The sequence below is a fragment of the Azolla caroliniana genome, unplaced genomic scaffold, assembly GCF_043228905.1.
Source record: "Azolla caroliniana isolate FFs.n. ecotype wild unplaced genomic scaffold, voAzoCaro1.0.p SCAF_10, whole genome shotgun sequence".
In the NCBI taxonomy this organism is placed as follows: Eukaryota; Viridiplantae; Streptophyta; class Polypodiopsida; order Salviniales; family Salviniaceae; genus Azolla; species Azolla caroliniana.
This window is the reverse complement of record NW_028230445.1, coordinates 21,038,332-21,055,439: the sequence shown is the minus strand read 5'-3', so window position 1 is coordinate 21,055,439 and position 17,108 is coordinate 21,038,332. Positions and strand designations below refer to the sequence as shown.

Genomic DNA, 17,108 nt, shown 5'->3' with positions numbered 1-17,108 from the left:
GAATATGCCTAAATTATGCAACTGTACTATAGCATCATTTTAATCATATATACGGTTTAGTCTTTTATGATGCTTTTGCGAGTTAATGAATTCTTCTTGCATAAGAACTTCAGTGACGTAAATACATGTCAATGGAATATTGCGATTAAATTGCCACACCTTATTATACCATCATTTGATCCATTCTAAATAAGAAAGATTTAGTAATACCTAATCTAAAATTTATGGACTAAATAATCGTGTCATTCAATGTGCTCTAGATCTTCATCAAGCCAGCAACAAATCAATCGAACAGACTTGAGATACCTTGCTGAACAATCCATTTCTGAATGTAAATTGTAATGTAAGACCTACTTAATGATTCATACAAGCGTAGCACATCTTCACTAACTAATGCAGCAAAATTTCAATAGGAGGGTGATTTTTAGTCTTAATAATTCTTTCGTGATTCATATGTAGTTTGAGATGGCTGCAGCAAATGCAATAGTATACCCTTTGCTTAAAATCATTCACCTCTACCTTTGCTCTCCTCTTTGTACACCACTGCCATCTCCATCCATCTGCAAATCTTCACCTGTACCTTACAACCATTATATATGTATATATAGACAAACATATATTCACTGTAAGTTGTGAAAAGTTGTGAGATATTGTGAACTCACTGTTTGCTGTGTGAGAGTGTAAACTATAGTTTATGTAAGTGGGTGATACTGTACACGATCTCTCAAGATATCTATGAGATATTCAGTTACGTAAATCAGAACTTTTTAATCTGATTGAGATCATTCCACGTGAATACCATTGTAAGTATGATCATATCCCGTTGTGACATTGTGCAGGATTAAGTGGCGCCCAAAGTCATGAAATGGTGATGTTGAATACACAATCTCCGAGCCAGCCTGCTAAATATAGATATATTAACACAAAAAGACAACATCTGATGATGTAAAACTTATTAAAATATGAGAATTTAATCGAAGGGACCAAAGGACCTGATCCTGATTAATCCTGTTGTGTATAGGTGGTGCAAGTCCAACACCACGACTATGAGGGACAACCTGATAAATAAGGAATATAATTAATTGGCAATGAGAGGAAATGAAATCCAGTGTTTAATTGAACAACTTCAGATGGATAGATTAGCATGGATGATTAGATATACGAACCTGATCGATATTGTGTGTGGCTGGTGTAGATCGAACACGACGAGGAAAGCGATCCTGTCAAATGAGGATAAAATGCAAATACTAAGTGTAAGTCAACCTTGATGCCAATTTAAAACTCGAGAATGTAGTGCATAGAAAACACCGGATTGAAGGATCAACGAACATGATCCTGCAAATGTCTATAAAGGTGGTCAATATTGCGCCTGCGAGCGGCAGATGGAATACGAGTAGGAGAGGAGGCAGCCTATGATAATAAGAGAAAAGGAAATCTTGTAATACAACGTAAAAGATAGAAGAATTTGTTTTATGGATGCCAAATTGAAGGGATCCGAACGACTAGCGTGAGCCTGATAAGCCCTATAAACCTGGTTTATATAGCGTGGGGCGGGTGCAGTTCGAACACGATGAATAGAGGCAATCTGGCAAATAGTGGATATAGTGCAACAACAAGCTGAAGAAATGAAATCTGATGCAACGTTTAAACACAAGAAAGCAATTACCGTAGTAAGATTGAAGGAATCAACGAACCTCATGATGATAAGACCTATAAATCTGGCCAAAGTGTGTGGTAGGTGTGGTACGCGCAGGCCTTGGAGAGGCAATCTGGCAAATAATGATATATTGCATGATGTAAAATCTAAACAGAAGAATTTATACCATAGAAAAACGCTGCGGCTCCGATGGAACAACGAACCTGATCCTGGTAAGCCCTATAAAACTGGTCAATATCGCCTAAGATTGTTGTAGTAGGACTACGAGTAGGAGAGGGAGAGCCAACCTGACAAATAATTCATATATATCCAGCAACAGGAAACAAATAGCTGAAGAAATGAATTTTGATGCAAAGTTTAAACGCAAGAATATAATGCATTAACGTATGGCGATTGAAGGGATCGACCAACCTCATCCAGATAAGCCGCATAAACCTGGTCAATATTATGTGCGACTCGTGCACGTGATCGAACACAATTAGTGGAGGCAATCTGACAATAGTGTTCGATCACGTGCTGATTTTAAACAGAATTTGACGATGAAATTTGCAAGATTTAACATAGGGAACATCAGAATAAACCTGATGATCCTGAGCTGTAAGGAACCTTGATGTTTGCCTTTCATACATTAGGTTCACGTTTGGCCGTAGTTGTTCATCAATCTGCCTATCTTCTTGGTGGCCTGCACTTCGCATAACAGAATTTACCACCTATGCATGTACTGATAAATGTTACATGATCTCCCAAGGACATCCTATAGCCAGCTTTTCCTGACTGAGCTATATAATGTGTAATTCTGAGCTCTTTCTCTGAAAGAAATAATCACTATATAGAACAAGCACTGCAATGGATCATAGCATAGTACTGTATGTAGGATCATGGGTCAGATGTCCGAAGTGATGAAATAGCGATTGAGAATATTCAGCTTCCAAGCCAATCTGGTAAGATATATTGCAACAAGATGAAGTGAAATTTGATGCGCAAGGTTCACGAGGTTTAACTTATAGAAGATTAATGAAGGGATCAATGATCCAGAGGCTAGGCATAACCTGCACAAGATCCTGTCTGGCCAGTGCAGGTTCGACTACAGGACTAGTCGAGGCAATCTGCAAAAGAAAAGATTGCTGATTCTAAAAACCATTTCGACTGGTAATCGAATGTGCCATAAAACTTATTGATTGAAGTGACCAGAGAACCTGGTCCTGGGTTGTATTGCGATCGGTTGTTTGTGGAACCCCATCTTGTAATGGAATCTCATTCTGTGTTGCGTGTGGCATTTCAGGGGTCATCTGTGGAAGAATCAGCAGGCCGAACATCGTTCGCAAATCACAACAGACCTATTCCTGTGCACTTACGCAAAACGTTGGCTGCATGCATGCTTGCATCTGAAGCTCACCTACCTGGAAGGGTTCTTGTTCAAGGTTACGCCATAGCAATGACGGAAAAAGTGATCCAGTTCTTGAATTGGTATCCGAACCAACCTAGCAGACAATAAGATATCGCAACAAGAAAAATCAAATCTTGCAGGTGGCTGCAATTGCTACCGATAGCTAAAAGATCTAAAAGGGATCAATGAACCTGATCTTGTGGTGTCATGACATCGAATAGTTGCACCGACCTGTCCTGTATCAGAACCTCATTCTCTGTTACTGGCGGTTGAATACAACCAGGGGAATTCTATTGAAAAAACGCCGCATTTGGTCACATTAATTAGTCTATTAATGATTTCGACGACAAATTGGCTATGCACATGACTTAATTCTTATTAATAAATAAACCTGAGTCTGAGCTGCGTTGGATGGTGAAGGCTGTATAACCCTTTCAAGTTCTAATGAAACCACTGGTCCATTATTCTGCAATTCGTCATTATCTACACTTTGTGTAAGGTATTCTTCCATGTGTAACTCATCTGCCTGGAATTCTCCTTGTGCATTGTTATGCAATGGAAATGAAAAATGTGATTCAGTTCTTGGATTGGACTCTGAATCAGTCTGCAGACAACGATATATTGCAACAAGAAGAAATCAAATCCGGTGGGGGAGTGGTTGCAATTGGGACTTACAAGTAACAGATGATTAAAATGGATCATAGAACCTGATCCTGATATGGAATGGGACTCGATGGTTGTAAGGACCCATTCTGTACGGGAACCTCATTGTCTGTGCTTGGCCGTTGAATAGAACTATCGGCACTCTGTGAAAGATGAAATTGATTATATATATAAACCATTTCAAGGAAAACCTGAAAGTCCACACGACATGGGTGTATCAACCGATAACCTGAGCCTCAGATGTACTGGAAGGTGATAGGTGTATCCCGTCAATTTCTGATGAAACAATCGATCTATCAATCTGCAAGTCTGCATCACTTGTGCTTTGCAAAAGCCACGCAATCATCTGAAGTTCATCTGCCTGAAAGGCTTCTTCATGTGGATGTCTATGCGATGGCAATGAAGAATGTAATTCAGTTATTGAATTGGTCTCCGAACCAGTCTGGAAGATATCAGTTTATTGCAACAAGAAAAAATCAAATCAGGTAGAGAAGTGTCTGCAATTTTGATCTATAACTAATAGATTGAAAGGTATCAACGAGCTTGATCCCGAGATGTGATGAATTGAGATGGTTGTAAGGATCCATTCTGTATAGGAACCTCATTCTGTGTTCCTGGCTGTTGAATACAATCAATGACAATCTGTGGAAGACAAATTCGTCATATAAACGTTGTCAAGGAGAAAGTGGCATTACACGCAAAGTAATTCATATTAATCATTAAACCTGAGCCTGAGCTGTATTAGTTGGTGAAGGCTGTATAACTCTGTCCAGCTCTAATGAAACCACTGGTCCATCAGTCTGCAATTCTTCGTTATCTGCATTTCGCATTAGGGCATTTACAAAAAGCACACCAATGAATATTACATGATCCCCGGAAGACATATTATGATCAGCTTTTCCTGACAGAACAGACTGCGTAATCCGAGATTTGTTTATGAAGGAAATCATCAACACATGGACAATTAGTGAGATAGACATAGTACTAGCATTTATAGAATCTGTTCTATTGGTCTCTGATGAAGAATCTGATTGAGCTGTTGAATTAATCTCAGATGAAGAATCTGGTTCAGTCGTTGCATTAGTGTCCGAACCAAACTGTCAAACACGGATATAATGAAACAAGAAGACTCAACAAATTAATCTGTGCAGAGTTAAGACAAGATATAATCATCTATGCTAAGGTAAATTGAAGGGATCGGCGAACATGTTCTTGAGCTGTAGTGTAACCCGATGTTAGCATGTCCATGTCCTGCATGGGGACGTTATTCTGTACTGCGTATGATGATTCAGCACGTCCAGAGTCAACCTGTAGAAGATCGACATCTTGCTGATTTACACTGAGACGAGGCAATCCGAAAAACGTCAATGCGTTAAAGAGATCAAGGAACGTGAGTATATGCAGTAAAAGGAACCAATCGCTGCATGAATCCTATCACCTGAAGGTCATCGCAAAGCCTTGAAATAGCGTTAAAGAATGGATATATTTGCAACAAAAAGAACGGAAATATGTGCAAAGTAGATGTCATGGAGTTTAATCTATATCATTGCGTAGAAGGGATAGAGAAACCTGATATTGATTCCCGATTGAATGTATTACTTTTGTGAGCATGTCTTCTAATGAAACCTGATATAGACATTCAAGAAGAAATGAAATACGTGCAAAGTTTACATGAGATCTAATCAATACCCATGAATTAAAGGGATCAACGGACCTGATACTGACTCGCAATGGAACGCAATACTTCCATAAACAAGTTCTCTAATGAAACCTGATTGGCATTCAAGAAGAAATGTAATCAGATGCATAGATTAGATAGAGTTTAAACTATACCAACGAGTTGAAGAGACCGACAACCTCATATTGTGTGGCTATACAGCGTAATAGTTGAATGACTGAATCCTCTAAGGAAACTTGATGAATATTCTGTGTGTCTAGAGCAGGTTCAACATGACTGGTAGAGGCAATCTGCTACAAAATTTCAATCAGAAAGTGTTGACAGAACGTAATCTATTTCTAACGAAAGGAAGAGATCAAAGAACCTGGTACTGATTTGTAATTATGAAAGGTACTGGTGACATGCACACTTCCGGGTCTAATAAAACCTCATTTTGTGCCTCTTGTGATTCCATACAAGTAGAGGCAATCTGTATTAAAGACGAAATTTGTGGTATCAAATGATTGTGCAAGCAGAAATTGGCAGCCATGACGCGATTTGACACCAATGGAATAAAGGGATAAACAACCTGATCCTGAGCTATAATGGAACCTGATGGTGGCATGAGCACTTCCACTTGTAACGGAACTTCATTCTCTGTGCCTAGTGGTACAAGAGAGCTTGCAGCAATCTGTGTCAGAGGAACACGCTGATTTCAAACAAAATTTCAAGCAGAAAATGGCAACTAGAGCGTAATTGTAACCAAATATAGAGTTATAATGGAAGCTAATATTTGCATTGACATTTCCTGCTCTAAATAAACCTCATTTTGTGCTCGTGGTAATTCCAAAGACCTATTAAAGGCCATCTGTGAAAGGTGAAGTTAGAGATTTTAAAGGTTTTCCAACCGAAAGAGTGTACATAAAGTTTTATATTAAAAAGATTCCTTGATAGTGGAATCTCTTCTGCGTAATGGAACCTCTTCTGGATCTGGTTGAACAACAAAGCTACTAGGGACAAGCTGTGGAAGAAGACGTTGCTGTAATTAGTTTGACAAGAAGGGTAACAATCACCTACAAATCTTTAAGCAGCGGATGGAAGGGATCAATAACCTGATTCTCAATGAGATCGGATGAAAAGGAATGTGATTGTAGGTCGACGTCGTCATGCAGTGGACGATCATTCAGTGGGACCCGTAGTTCAACAGCAATCTATTAAACATGGATGTGGTTATTTCAAACAAAATCTTAAGCAGAAAGTGGCATAAAATTCGTAGGTTATGACTAGTGAATGGACTGGATAAACTCAAACCTGGCCCTGAACCGTAAGCCTGGAGCCGAATGGTGGCATATACTGTTCTCGATGTATTGGAACCTCATTTTCTGCACCTATTTGTTCGAAACGACTAGAGGCAATCTGTGAAACGCGAACTTGCTAGGATGAATTAACCTGGTGCTCACTAACTTTTTTATTGGAATCTGATGGTTGCTTGACAGTAAATGGAACCTCGTTCTGTGTCCCTGGACGTTGTTCAACACGACTAGAGGCAATCTGTGAAATACGAACTTTCATCTGATTGTAACTATCTCGAACATTTTGAAGCAGAAATTCGGATAATTTGTAGCCAAGTTATTAAGTGGATCAATGTACGAACCGGATCGACATGAAGATCAACTGTAGCAATGGAACCTGATGCTTGTATGCCCCTGCCCTGTAATGGAACCTCAATATGAGACTGACTGATCTGTGAGACGAAACTTGCTCTTTTTAATCATTAACTTTTTGAAACAAAGACTACTGGAAGGCTGCAGCTAGAACTATCCAAATTCTCTCCGACGGATTGAGCAGATTTATGAACCTGATTCTCGGGAACTGCTATATTGGAATCTGCAGATCCTTGCGTATCCCTGTCCCGTAATGGAACCTCAATCTGCGTGCCTATTTGTTGTTCAGAACTGGATGTCATCTGTAAAACAAAACTTGGTCTTTTCATATATTTCAATTTGAAGCAGAGACTCGTGGTAGCCATCACAAAAATAATTTCTAAGTAACGGATAGAACCGATTTATAAACCTGATACTCATAAACAATAATATTTGAATCTAACGCTTGAGTATCCCTATCCTGAACGTCATTCTGCACTTCTGATAGTTCAGTAGAACCAGAGGCAATCTGCGAAAGATAAATTTTCTAGTTTAAATTTTGAAAATGTAACGCAGGTAATGAATCTGTGAAAGAAAATCTCGCTCTTTTAATATATTTAAATTTTGAAGGACCCTTATTTTTAAACGACGGTTTGAACAGATTTATGAACCTGTTCATCATAAACTGTTGTATTGAAACCTGACGCTTGAATATCCTTATCCTGAACGTTATTCTCCGCATCTAATTGTTCACTAGAACCAGAGGCAATCTGTGAAAGATGAACTTTCTGGTTTAAACATTAAAATTGAGAAGCAGGCAATCTATCTGTGAAAAATGAGGTTTCTGGTTTAAACGACGTTAGAATTGTGAAATCACAATTTTTAGCCAAATGGATTGAACGGATCAATAAGCTTGATTCTCAAGGGCTGTAGCGGAACTTGCCAATGATTGAGCACTGTTCCTGTCAACCTGAAATGGAATCTCATTCTGCGCGTCTGATAGTTCATTAGAACTAGACGCAATCTGTGAAACAGGAACTTCCTTGTCATACAAATTAAACATTTGAGGTAGAGAGTGCATGATAGCCACGACTTAGATTTTTCGAACAACGGGATGTTAATGAACCTGATCTTCATGAGGCGTTGTAACAAAATCTGATGGCGAATCCTGTATTGGAATATCATTTTGTTCTCTTTCTGTTTCAATGGAACTAGACGCAATCTGTGAAAGAACAAATTTGGAGCAAAAAGTGGCAGCCAATTATATAGTTGAACGTTTTGAAAGCATCGGGTTAAAAGAGAAACGAAGCGTTTATAAAACCTCTACATTTCAATATTTAATTTGTTTGGCACAGATAAAAGATGCCAAGGACTGATGAGATATTAAAGCAAATGCTCGAAGAGCATAGGTTCTCTAGATGTTATGCTTTTCAGATCCAGTAAGCATCAACACATGTTATTATTTGCCAACAAAAGGAACGAATTAGCATATTCAGTGAAATCGATGATTCATTAACACGTACCGAAGGATGAATTAGCACTAATATGTGAAACGGATACTTGAGAAATGCTACTGAAATTGAACGACAGTTTTCAATCCATGAACACTACTACAGCAGAATAATATGTTGAGGTTTATTAAGAGACTGAAACTTTACGCTATCCGAATAAGTATTTAAATCTGAAATCCAGTACAAACTTTGAATGGACCATTAGCTCAGCTTCAATATCCAATAAATTTTCCTGTCTTTAGTGAGCTGCAGAATATTTGCGTTGCATGAAATCAAGGACAACTTACCAATGAGGAAACTATGATAGCATCTCTGCTCTCACAAGATATTTTGCACTTCTAGTAGATTTACATTGCAGAAACGAAGGTATATATATAATGGAGCTTCGATATTGATAAGGTTGAATTCCACATTGTAAGTACTTTGCAAAATATTCCACAATTCGAAAATATGTAGCAAAATCACCTGATCAGAGCTACGATCAAAATCTGTATTCTCGACCTGTGTAGGTGAAGAAGTGTTACCGGGATGTCTTTGCACTAATAGGCGATATGGGATTCTGGATGGACGCAGCATAGGCGGTCTTGGCAGTAGAGGTGGAAACTCTTCCAGATCGCTCAAATCAAGCGTATTGGAAGTAGAGGAATCTTCCATGGGGAGCAATGGAGAGAAGGTAGTAGCGCAGCGCTCTACAAGGAATAGAACCAAATCCTTCTGAAGTCGAACCGGCAGAGTTGATATGCTTAATTAGCAGATATTAGCAGTCTCACGAGGTCCTTCTGGAGATAAAGGACTGGTTTCAGGTCTTCTGCAGAAGAATAAGCTGCGTCAATGGTCTGGCTTAACCATCACTGCGCTCCTGGGAGGTGAAGTGGCAGGGATACCAGCAAATGTATATTTTCCAGCGATGGGAAGGTGAGGTCGGAGGACAATACTGGTCTCTGACAGGAGAGAGATATTTCTGAGAATGATGACCGGCGAAGTGAAAGTGAATGGGATTCAGTTCAAACGTGAAAAAGGTTATATACGCCAATTATTTCATATTATTTGCTTGTTCATTTCTTGGAGACTAGAAACGCATGCTTGACGCTTCCTAAAACATTTTGAAATAATCTCAAGGAACCGACTAATGTATGCCCTCTTTTATTACGTCATAAATTACAAACCATGTTTTGATACATACTGTACTTTGTGCCCATTGATAAAAGCATCAAGAGTTTTGAAATACATGTTTTGCCTCTCTTTAGTGACTAGGCCAACCCTATGTTCACTTGGGAGTCTGGCTCACGCTATTACATGGGTTGTCTTGTTCATTCCCATGAGGTGTTTGAGGCACTTGGAGAGCTATATCAAACCATATCATGATACCGACACTAAGGGTTTAAGATACATTATTTTAAAATTGTGGCGATTGATAAAAGCATCAAGAGTTTTGAAATTTATGGTATGCCTCCCTCTATTGACTAAGACAAGCCTAGGTTCACTTATGACGCTTGCGCACACTACTACATGGGTCGTCTTGTTCATTCCCATGAGGTGTTTGAGGCACTTGGAGGGCTATATCAAACCATATCATGATACCGACACTAAGGGTTTAAGATACATGATTTTAAAATTTTGGCGATTGATGAAAGCATCAAGAGTTTTGAAATTTATGGTATGCCTCTCTCTAGTGACTAAGCCAAGCCTAGGTTCACTTCGGATGCTTGCTCACACTACTACACGGGTTGTCTTGTTTATTCCCATGAGGTGTTTGAAGCACCATGATACCGACACTAAGGGTTTAAGATACATGATTTTAAATTTTTGGCGATGGGAGATGTACATATTTGATTGGGTGAAACTCGAAAACAAATTTTTCGTCATTTACATGAATTGCTTCTACTATCTTGAAAACAATATTAGTCATATCATGGTACCAATGGTAGGGTTTTAAGATACATTTTTTCATTCAATTAGCCCACAAAAAATTAAGGACAAGTATGATCGTTGGAAACAAGATTAGCTAGAGTCATAGTGCATAATCAAGATAAACCAGTATATGATTAAATCAAAGCAAGATTGAAGCACAATGGGAGCATAAACGAAAGTGGCATGTATGAGATAGAGAGAGAGGAGCTCATGGGTTCAACCCCTACATTCCACAGTGGCATCTAGTAAATTAAGAGGATATGTATGGTGTAATAGGGAGGTGAGATAATTGGGTCTTAGGGTCAAGACCTAGAGCTAGTAGTCTAACAACTTACCACTAGGATAAGAGAGAGAGAGAGAGAGAGAGCTTAGACTATGTATGGAGAGGATAGATAGATATTTTTATGGCATCCATAGAGAGGCCAATATTAATCCATAGTTCTTGATTACATGAATTTTCTTGATATGTGTATTTTTCTTACGAAGGACAAACTCTTGATGTGTGAATACGGAGAAAAAGAGAGACGAGCGGGAAGACAAGAAGGTAAGGAAATAAAGGGAAAGGAAAACGAGACAAAGAGAGAACAAAAGAAATTGACGCCGGCTATGTTCTAATTCCAGCTTCTTTTGTTTGGTGGAATTGGAACTTAGCATGTGTCAATTTCTTTTGTTCTCTCTTTGTCTCGTTTTCCTTTCCCTTTATTTCCTTACCTTCTTGTCTCCCCCCCCCCCTCTTTTTCTCCGTATTCACACATCAAGAGTTTGTCCTTTGAGTATGAACGTCCCTTCGTAAGACAGATACACATATCAAGAAAATTCATGTAATCAAGAACTATCGGTCAATATTGGCCTCTCTATGATATCTATCTATCCTCTTCATTTTGTGGCATAGACCCAAATTTTTCTCCTCTATGATGAACTTTGTTGGTCTAACACTTTATGTTCAACTCTCTTTTTTAAGACAGCACATTTTTAACAAACGTGGCAAGCATCAATTTCTTTTGTTCCCTCTTTGTCTCGTTTTCCTTTCCCTTTATTTCCTTACCTTCTCGTCTTCCCCCTTCTCTTTTTTTTTTTCTCCGTATTCACACATCAAGAGTTTGTCCTTTGAGTATGAACATCCCTTCTTAAGAAAGATACACATATCAAGAAAAATCATGTAATCAAGAATTATGGGTCAATATTGGCATGTCTATGATATCTATCTATCTTCTTCATTTTGTGGCATAGACCCAAATTTTTCTCCTCTATGATGAACTTTGTTGGTCTAACACTTTTATGTTCTCCTCTCTTTTTGAAGTGAGTCCATATTTAACTTATTAATGTGACTACAAAAGATGACTATCCTTTATTTATTTCAATAATGTTTTGTGAGCTTCAATTATGTTATTTATTTTCATATTGAAAATGTAAAGTCTTCAAGTGAATACCATCATTAGAATTGAAATTCATATTCGAAAACCTCAAATAAATATTGTCATCACAATCAAAATGTCTCTCTAATGCTTTAGTGAATATTTTCATTAAAATTTAAGGGTCATTTTAAATGCTTCTAGTATTTGGAATTCAAATATGCACAATCAAATGGAAGATGTAAATTCAATCAAAGGTCATAAGTCTTCTATAAAGGAACATGTTGGGCCACTAAGCAAGAACTCAAATGCAAAGAGTTGCATGGCTTTTGAGAAATGTAACACATATATTTATCCTCAATATGTTTATACCTCTCTTGTGGCAAACTATGCCCATATTCTCCAAATAATAGTTTTGGGTGTATATTGATAGGAAAATAACTCATATATTTGTCTAGCTTTTGTTTTCCATCAAGTGACAAGCACCTTGTGTTTGGCGAGAGACCGACATTCTAAGCATTTGTGTAAAAAAAGTATTTCTTAACGAAAAATAGTTCTTGTCACACAAAAGATGAATTGCATAAGTATAGACTCTAGATGTCAAGTCAAAAGTGAGTGTTGCATCCCCAAAATGTAAATGCCACAAGTACAAACATAGCTTAAGTTTGACTCCAACGTATGCTTTCCTAAGGGGACGTAGTTGGGACATTTTAGTTTGCTAGGATTTTACCCTCAACACTTCACAATCGATTGGCCATCAAGTACAAAATTAATAAAACCACGGTAATTCATTGTGATGATTGTGATATGTGTACATTGTTTTATCTTATGAGATTAAAGTCATGTCCTTACGGTCAACTTGGAATAGACAATCAACCATCAATTTCATTGTAAAAATGAATACCAATGTTATATAAACAAAAATAATTGTGAGGGTTCTATGTTGAATATTACTTTATAGATATAGATTACTCAATCCCAATAGCTTTTCATCAAGAGAATATAAAACATGTCATTTGGAAACTACAGAATGAAGCAACTGGGGATCATGGTGGTTTGATAGCCTTACATTTTTACAACCATGCTCCCTGGTAACCGTAGAGCTACCTTGGTTAGGCATAATTTGGCCAAAATATACAATCTATATTGGACCATGACTTTGAGTGAATATGTGAAGGAACAAGGAATGAGATCTCCAAGACAAGTTGGATTTAGGACACCACACACTATTTCTCACCAAGAACAACTATAGACAAAGCCTATGCACAAAAGATAATTAAAGTATGTTGTTCTATATACTTTCACAAAGCATTTGATGTAATGTCACTACAAAAATAATGAAGAGATGTTCCCATGAAAATGACCAAAGAATATGCCATGAACCATATAATTTCTATATTAGACTATATAAGACGGATACAAGCACCAAGGGGATATATAAAACTATCTTATTGAAGCAAAGATGCCAATTAGCATGCAACCTATTTGCTTAGCTTTAGCATGTATGTGTGAGTGCAATTACTTGCTTATTTGGAGAAGAACATTGTTTCATAATTTGGTGCAACATATGTAACATAATGTGTGAATCATGAGCATCCACATTTCTTCCATGTTGTGACGCATTGGCATTGCAAAAATCTTGCATTCATCAAGGAATCTATTGAAGCATCATGAAGCAAGTACAATGCATCCCATCTTCCAAACGATTTCTCATAATCTTACATTCATTCAAAATACAATATTTGCTTGTGTGTGTCTTTCGAGTTTTTTTTTACTTCTAACCGTGCAATTATAGGAAGTTGATTCTATATAAAGAAAAAGTTGATATTGCAACATTGTAAAGCCATTGGACATAGTTTACAAAACTAACCATTTTGATCGTGTTTGAGTTAATTCTTATGACTTGCAAATTCTTATGTAACCGTGTCATATTCAAATTAGTGCAATGAAGTGAGAAATTTCGAAGGGAGGATGAATAAAAGATGCAGAAAAATGCGTAAAGAAATATGATATTAGCATCGTGAAAAGAAGGTGAAATGACCTATGAATAATGAGAGCCAATGAACATGACGATCAAACATAGCAAGTTCATACATTAAGAGAAGTTCATCCTAAATAAGTAGCATAACTCATTTTCCTTGGTTCTAATCTAAACGAGACATTTTGTAATGCCAATGTCCTTGAGTGAAAGCTAAAAATGAGCGAAAGTGGTCCAAGAGAGTCATTGGACAGATCACCACGAATCTTATGAGCAAGAGCAAAGCAAGACATCTAATAATGGAGGTAGTTGAGATTTTTATTTGGTGGGAGGGAATGGGAACACGGATGATAATTATAATTTATAACCAATACCATCTTTGGAAATCCCATGTTGGTGGGGACATTGTGAAGGGAAGGATCAAGGATTTGATATTGTGTGTGTGTGTGTGTGTGTGTGTGTGTGTGTGTGTGTGTGTGAAAGAGAGACTAGAGAGGGGGGGGGGGGGGGGGGGGGGGAGGGAAGAAGACTAGTCAATACTAATTTCCCAACCTATAGTCTAGACTCTATATTTAGGCCGTCACTATCAACTATGTCCCCCATAACGATACATACATTCATCATCGTTCCCATTATATATACACATAGATAGATGATGATATATGCATGGTCATGCTCCCTCCTCGTGGAGGGTCCATCTTGTCATTCATTTGTTTTGCTGTTATTTTTAGAGCAAATAGTTTCTCCTTCTCTAAAATGAGGAGGACCAATCACATTGGATCACACGTGAATTCTGGCTCATATCCCATATGCTTCATTTATATTTAGGTTATGGGTGGGCGCCCATGAGATGCATGCATGACGCCATCACTTTGCATGGCGCACCCACACATTCCCGACAACATATCATCATGATCATAGCCGACATGGCACACATGGTACCATGGGCCCATATGTTTTCATGTCTAATATTGTCTTCGCCACATGCATCTATTTCAGCATGTATTTACAATTAATACACCTTTTCTATATATGTATGTGGAACATATTTATGCATGCATAGCAGCGTGCAACTAAGTTGAAGTTACTAACCCTTACGTATATATCACCTGCCGCATATCCATCATATATTGTATCATGTATGCATGCACGCATGCAGCACATAAGGATGTATGGTACGCACGTATGTATGGTTGTGCATACTATATACATCCATCACCATGCCTAGAAAATGTACATAGTATATATTTATATTTATTCAGTTATGCCTAAAACATTCATTATATTTTTCCTCTTGCTTTCATTATTATTTTATTATTTTATTAACCACATACCCTTGCATTTGGACAAATCTTTTAAAGAAGTGTAACTCATTCCAACTTCACCTAGTATGAACAAATTTTCAAAGTTCCTTATCCACATGTGTACCTATTGTGCGTCATTGGTGCACTTCACATCTCTCATAGTAGTAGTAGTAGTAGTAGTAGTAGTAGTAGTAGTAGTAGTAGTAGTAGTAGTAGCAGTAGCAATAGTAGTAGCAGCAACGATAATAGGTAGGCACCATGTCCCTTGCAGGTAGTACGCATCTATGTACGTTAGCATTAGAGGATTTTTTTTAACGTTTTGCAATTGATTCCCTTTCTTTGCTTCCTCAAATCTTGCGTATCTCCTCGGTACCCTCCTTGGTCATTCCATGTCTTCAAATCGGTGGAAACTCCTGTGCTTATAGGTCGAAAGAGTTGTCTACCCTCTTAGTACGTCTTACTTCACATGTCTCGATATACAAAACCAAGCTTATATGCAATACTTACAGATGTTAGGTGTGGGGTACAAGCAAATGTGGAACCCCAATGTCCATGGATCGAGGCTTGGAATCTCACCAGCCAACTAATGGTATTATTACAAGATGGACTTAGAGCTCCAATGCTCATAGAGTAGAGCTACAAGTTACTCAGGTGTATTTGTGGTGTGCAGAATAGATGTCCCCTAGCCTAGAGTCTGTAAACCATAGTTCCTTCATTTTATAAAATTTATTGTGTTGATGCATTTACTTTGAATTGAAAAATGAAGGTTTCGAAGTTCAAATGAAACAAAATAGTGTTGTTTCTTATGGCTGTTTAAGGAAAGTCGTCTTTATAGAAAATTGGGCTCCATGATTTAAATAAGAAAAGTTGAAAATGTGCATAGTACTAAATGAATACTTTAACTCTATCAAATAAATTGTCTATGATAGTGTTTTGTTTAACTTAATCATGAAGCTATGCCTTATAAATGTTGGCCACTTGAAGGAATGAGATTTGTATTTGGAACTATTAATACTTCCAAATGCAAGGAATGGCTTAGGATGTATTTTCATCATACAAAAATAACAACTTCTTATGCAAGATCAATGAGATGTAATAGGTCAAGGTTTAGCGCAAGCTTGAATGAATAATAGGTAGTATTAATGCATCATGTAACTGAATAGTATGAAGCCCGGATATATTGGCAAATATAGCAATACAACAATTTTTATCCTTTCAGTGATGACACCTATATCGAGATTCTAGAATGAGAACTGTTATGTTGAATATGAAGGCAAAGCACTCACTACCTACAATACTCCACTTGATTGATAACATTGAGCACATAGGAAATAGAAGATTTCCATATGTCATTAATAAGACAATGGTTATTTCGCATTGTGTTTTACTTTTACATTCCAACATCCACATGACACACTTATGTCCCATGAATCATCCGTAGTCATGGTCTAGATGAATGTTCCCAACTTTCTCTTATCTAATGCGGTCAATGTTTTTATCTTAAAGAACCATTTTATATCTAGTTGTAGAGCAATTTGAATGCATGCATGCTCAATATGTGCTAAAAAGGAACCATCACCACATAGAGTATCATTTAATATTGGTCTAAAAGTAGATCACTTGACATGAGAGTATGGACACACATATTTAGTTTACATTGATATCTTTATGTGATCTTGACGGTAGCATCGGTAAGAAACATGTACAGTGCTTTGTTAGCAAGTTGTGCATTGCCAAGCTTTATGAATATAATGATCTATGGTTCTTATTAATCAAGGTTTTCAAGGGTTAATCACATAAGTTCAATTATTAAAGGAGGTTTTGATTGATGATAAGGACAATGGGACAAGTTCAAGTTCTTATTGTATAGTGGGGTCTCAAAAGATATTAATGTTTGTGTTTCCAAACTTAATATCACATTTAATCACCTGATCATATAAATGAAGTGTGTAAATGTCAAATACTACTTTTTCCAAGTTCCAAAACTGAAACTCTTTGGGTTAGGCTTAATATTTGCATATTCCTCTTAATGTATTGTAATGGTA

The 17,108-nt window shown here is 37.4% G+C and overlaps 5 protein-coding genes across 6 annotated transcripts in view; all 5 read right to left on the bottom strand.

The window, feature by feature from the left end:
* The window catches only part of LOC147859536 (uncharacterized), a 102,275-nt gene that overhangs the window by 28,975 nt on the left and 56,192 nt on the right, over positions 1-17,108 (bottom strand). The window lies entirely within an intron of this gene.
* Positions 324-4,866, bottom strand: LOC147859545 (uncharacterized). Of its 2 annotated transcripts, XM_087325589.1 has the most exons (9): positions 4,433-4,866; positions 3,937-4,349; positions 3,752-3,850; positions 3,436-3,648; positions 3,236-3,334; positions 3,058-3,138; positions 2,854-2,946; positions 2,707-2,763; positions 2,352-2,595 (listed from the first exon to the last, which is right to left on the bottom strand). In XM_087325589.1, exons 2-9 carry the CDS (start codon positions 4,051-4,053, stop codon positions 2,509-2,511), a joined length of 846 nt encoding a protein of 281 aa, XP_087181715.1. In that variant the 5' UTR covers positions 4,054-4,349; positions 4,433-4,866; the 3' UTR covers positions 2,352-2,508. The 2 variants fall into 2 exon arrangements, with proteins under 2 accessions (XP_087181716.1, XP_087181715.1); XM_087325590.1 differs by lacking the exons at positions 2,707-2,763; positions 2,854-2,946; positions 3,058-3,138; ... (3 more) ...; positions 3,937-4,349; positions 4,433-4,866 and adding exons at positions 324-574; positions 800-899; positions 993-1,058; ... (2 more) ...; positions 1,861-1,944; positions 2,069-2,149 and having other exon boundaries at positions 2,239-2,509.
* LOC147859544 (uncharacterized) lies at positions 4,956-6,340 on the bottom strand. Its single transcript, XM_087325591.1, has 6 exons — positions 6,188-6,340; positions 5,954-6,055; positions 5,750-5,854; positions 5,565-5,675; positions 5,277-5,478; positions 4,956-5,015 (listed from the first exon to the last, which is right to left on the bottom strand). The coding sequence occupies exons 1-5, from the start codon at positions 6,230-6,232 to the stop codon at positions 5,413-5,415; spliced, it is 429 nt and encodes a 142-aa protein (XP_087181717.1). The 5' UTR covers positions 6,233-6,340; the 3' UTR covers positions 4,956-5,015; positions 5,277-5,412.
* On the bottom strand, positions 6,299-6,969 carry LOC147859543 (uncharacterized). Its single transcript, XM_087326313.1, has 4 exons — positions 6,871-6,969; positions 6,676-6,780; positions 6,477-6,575; positions 6,299-6,403 (listed from the first exon to the last, which is right to left on the bottom strand). Exons 1-4 carry the CDS (start codon positions 6,934-6,936, stop codon positions 6,299-6,301), a joined length of 375 nt encoding a protein of 124 aa, XP_087182439.1. The 5' UTR covers positions 6,937-6,969.
* Positions 7,139-9,468, bottom strand: LOC147859542 (uncharacterized). Its single transcript, XM_087326312.1, has 5 exons — positions 8,984-9,468; positions 7,951-8,031; positions 7,679-7,777; positions 7,438-7,536; positions 7,139-7,330 (listed from the first exon to the last, which is right to left on the bottom strand). Exons 1-5 carry the CDS (start codon positions 9,170-9,172, stop codon positions 7,139-7,141), a joined length of 660 nt encoding a protein of 219 aa, XP_087182438.1. The 5' UTR covers positions 9,173-9,468.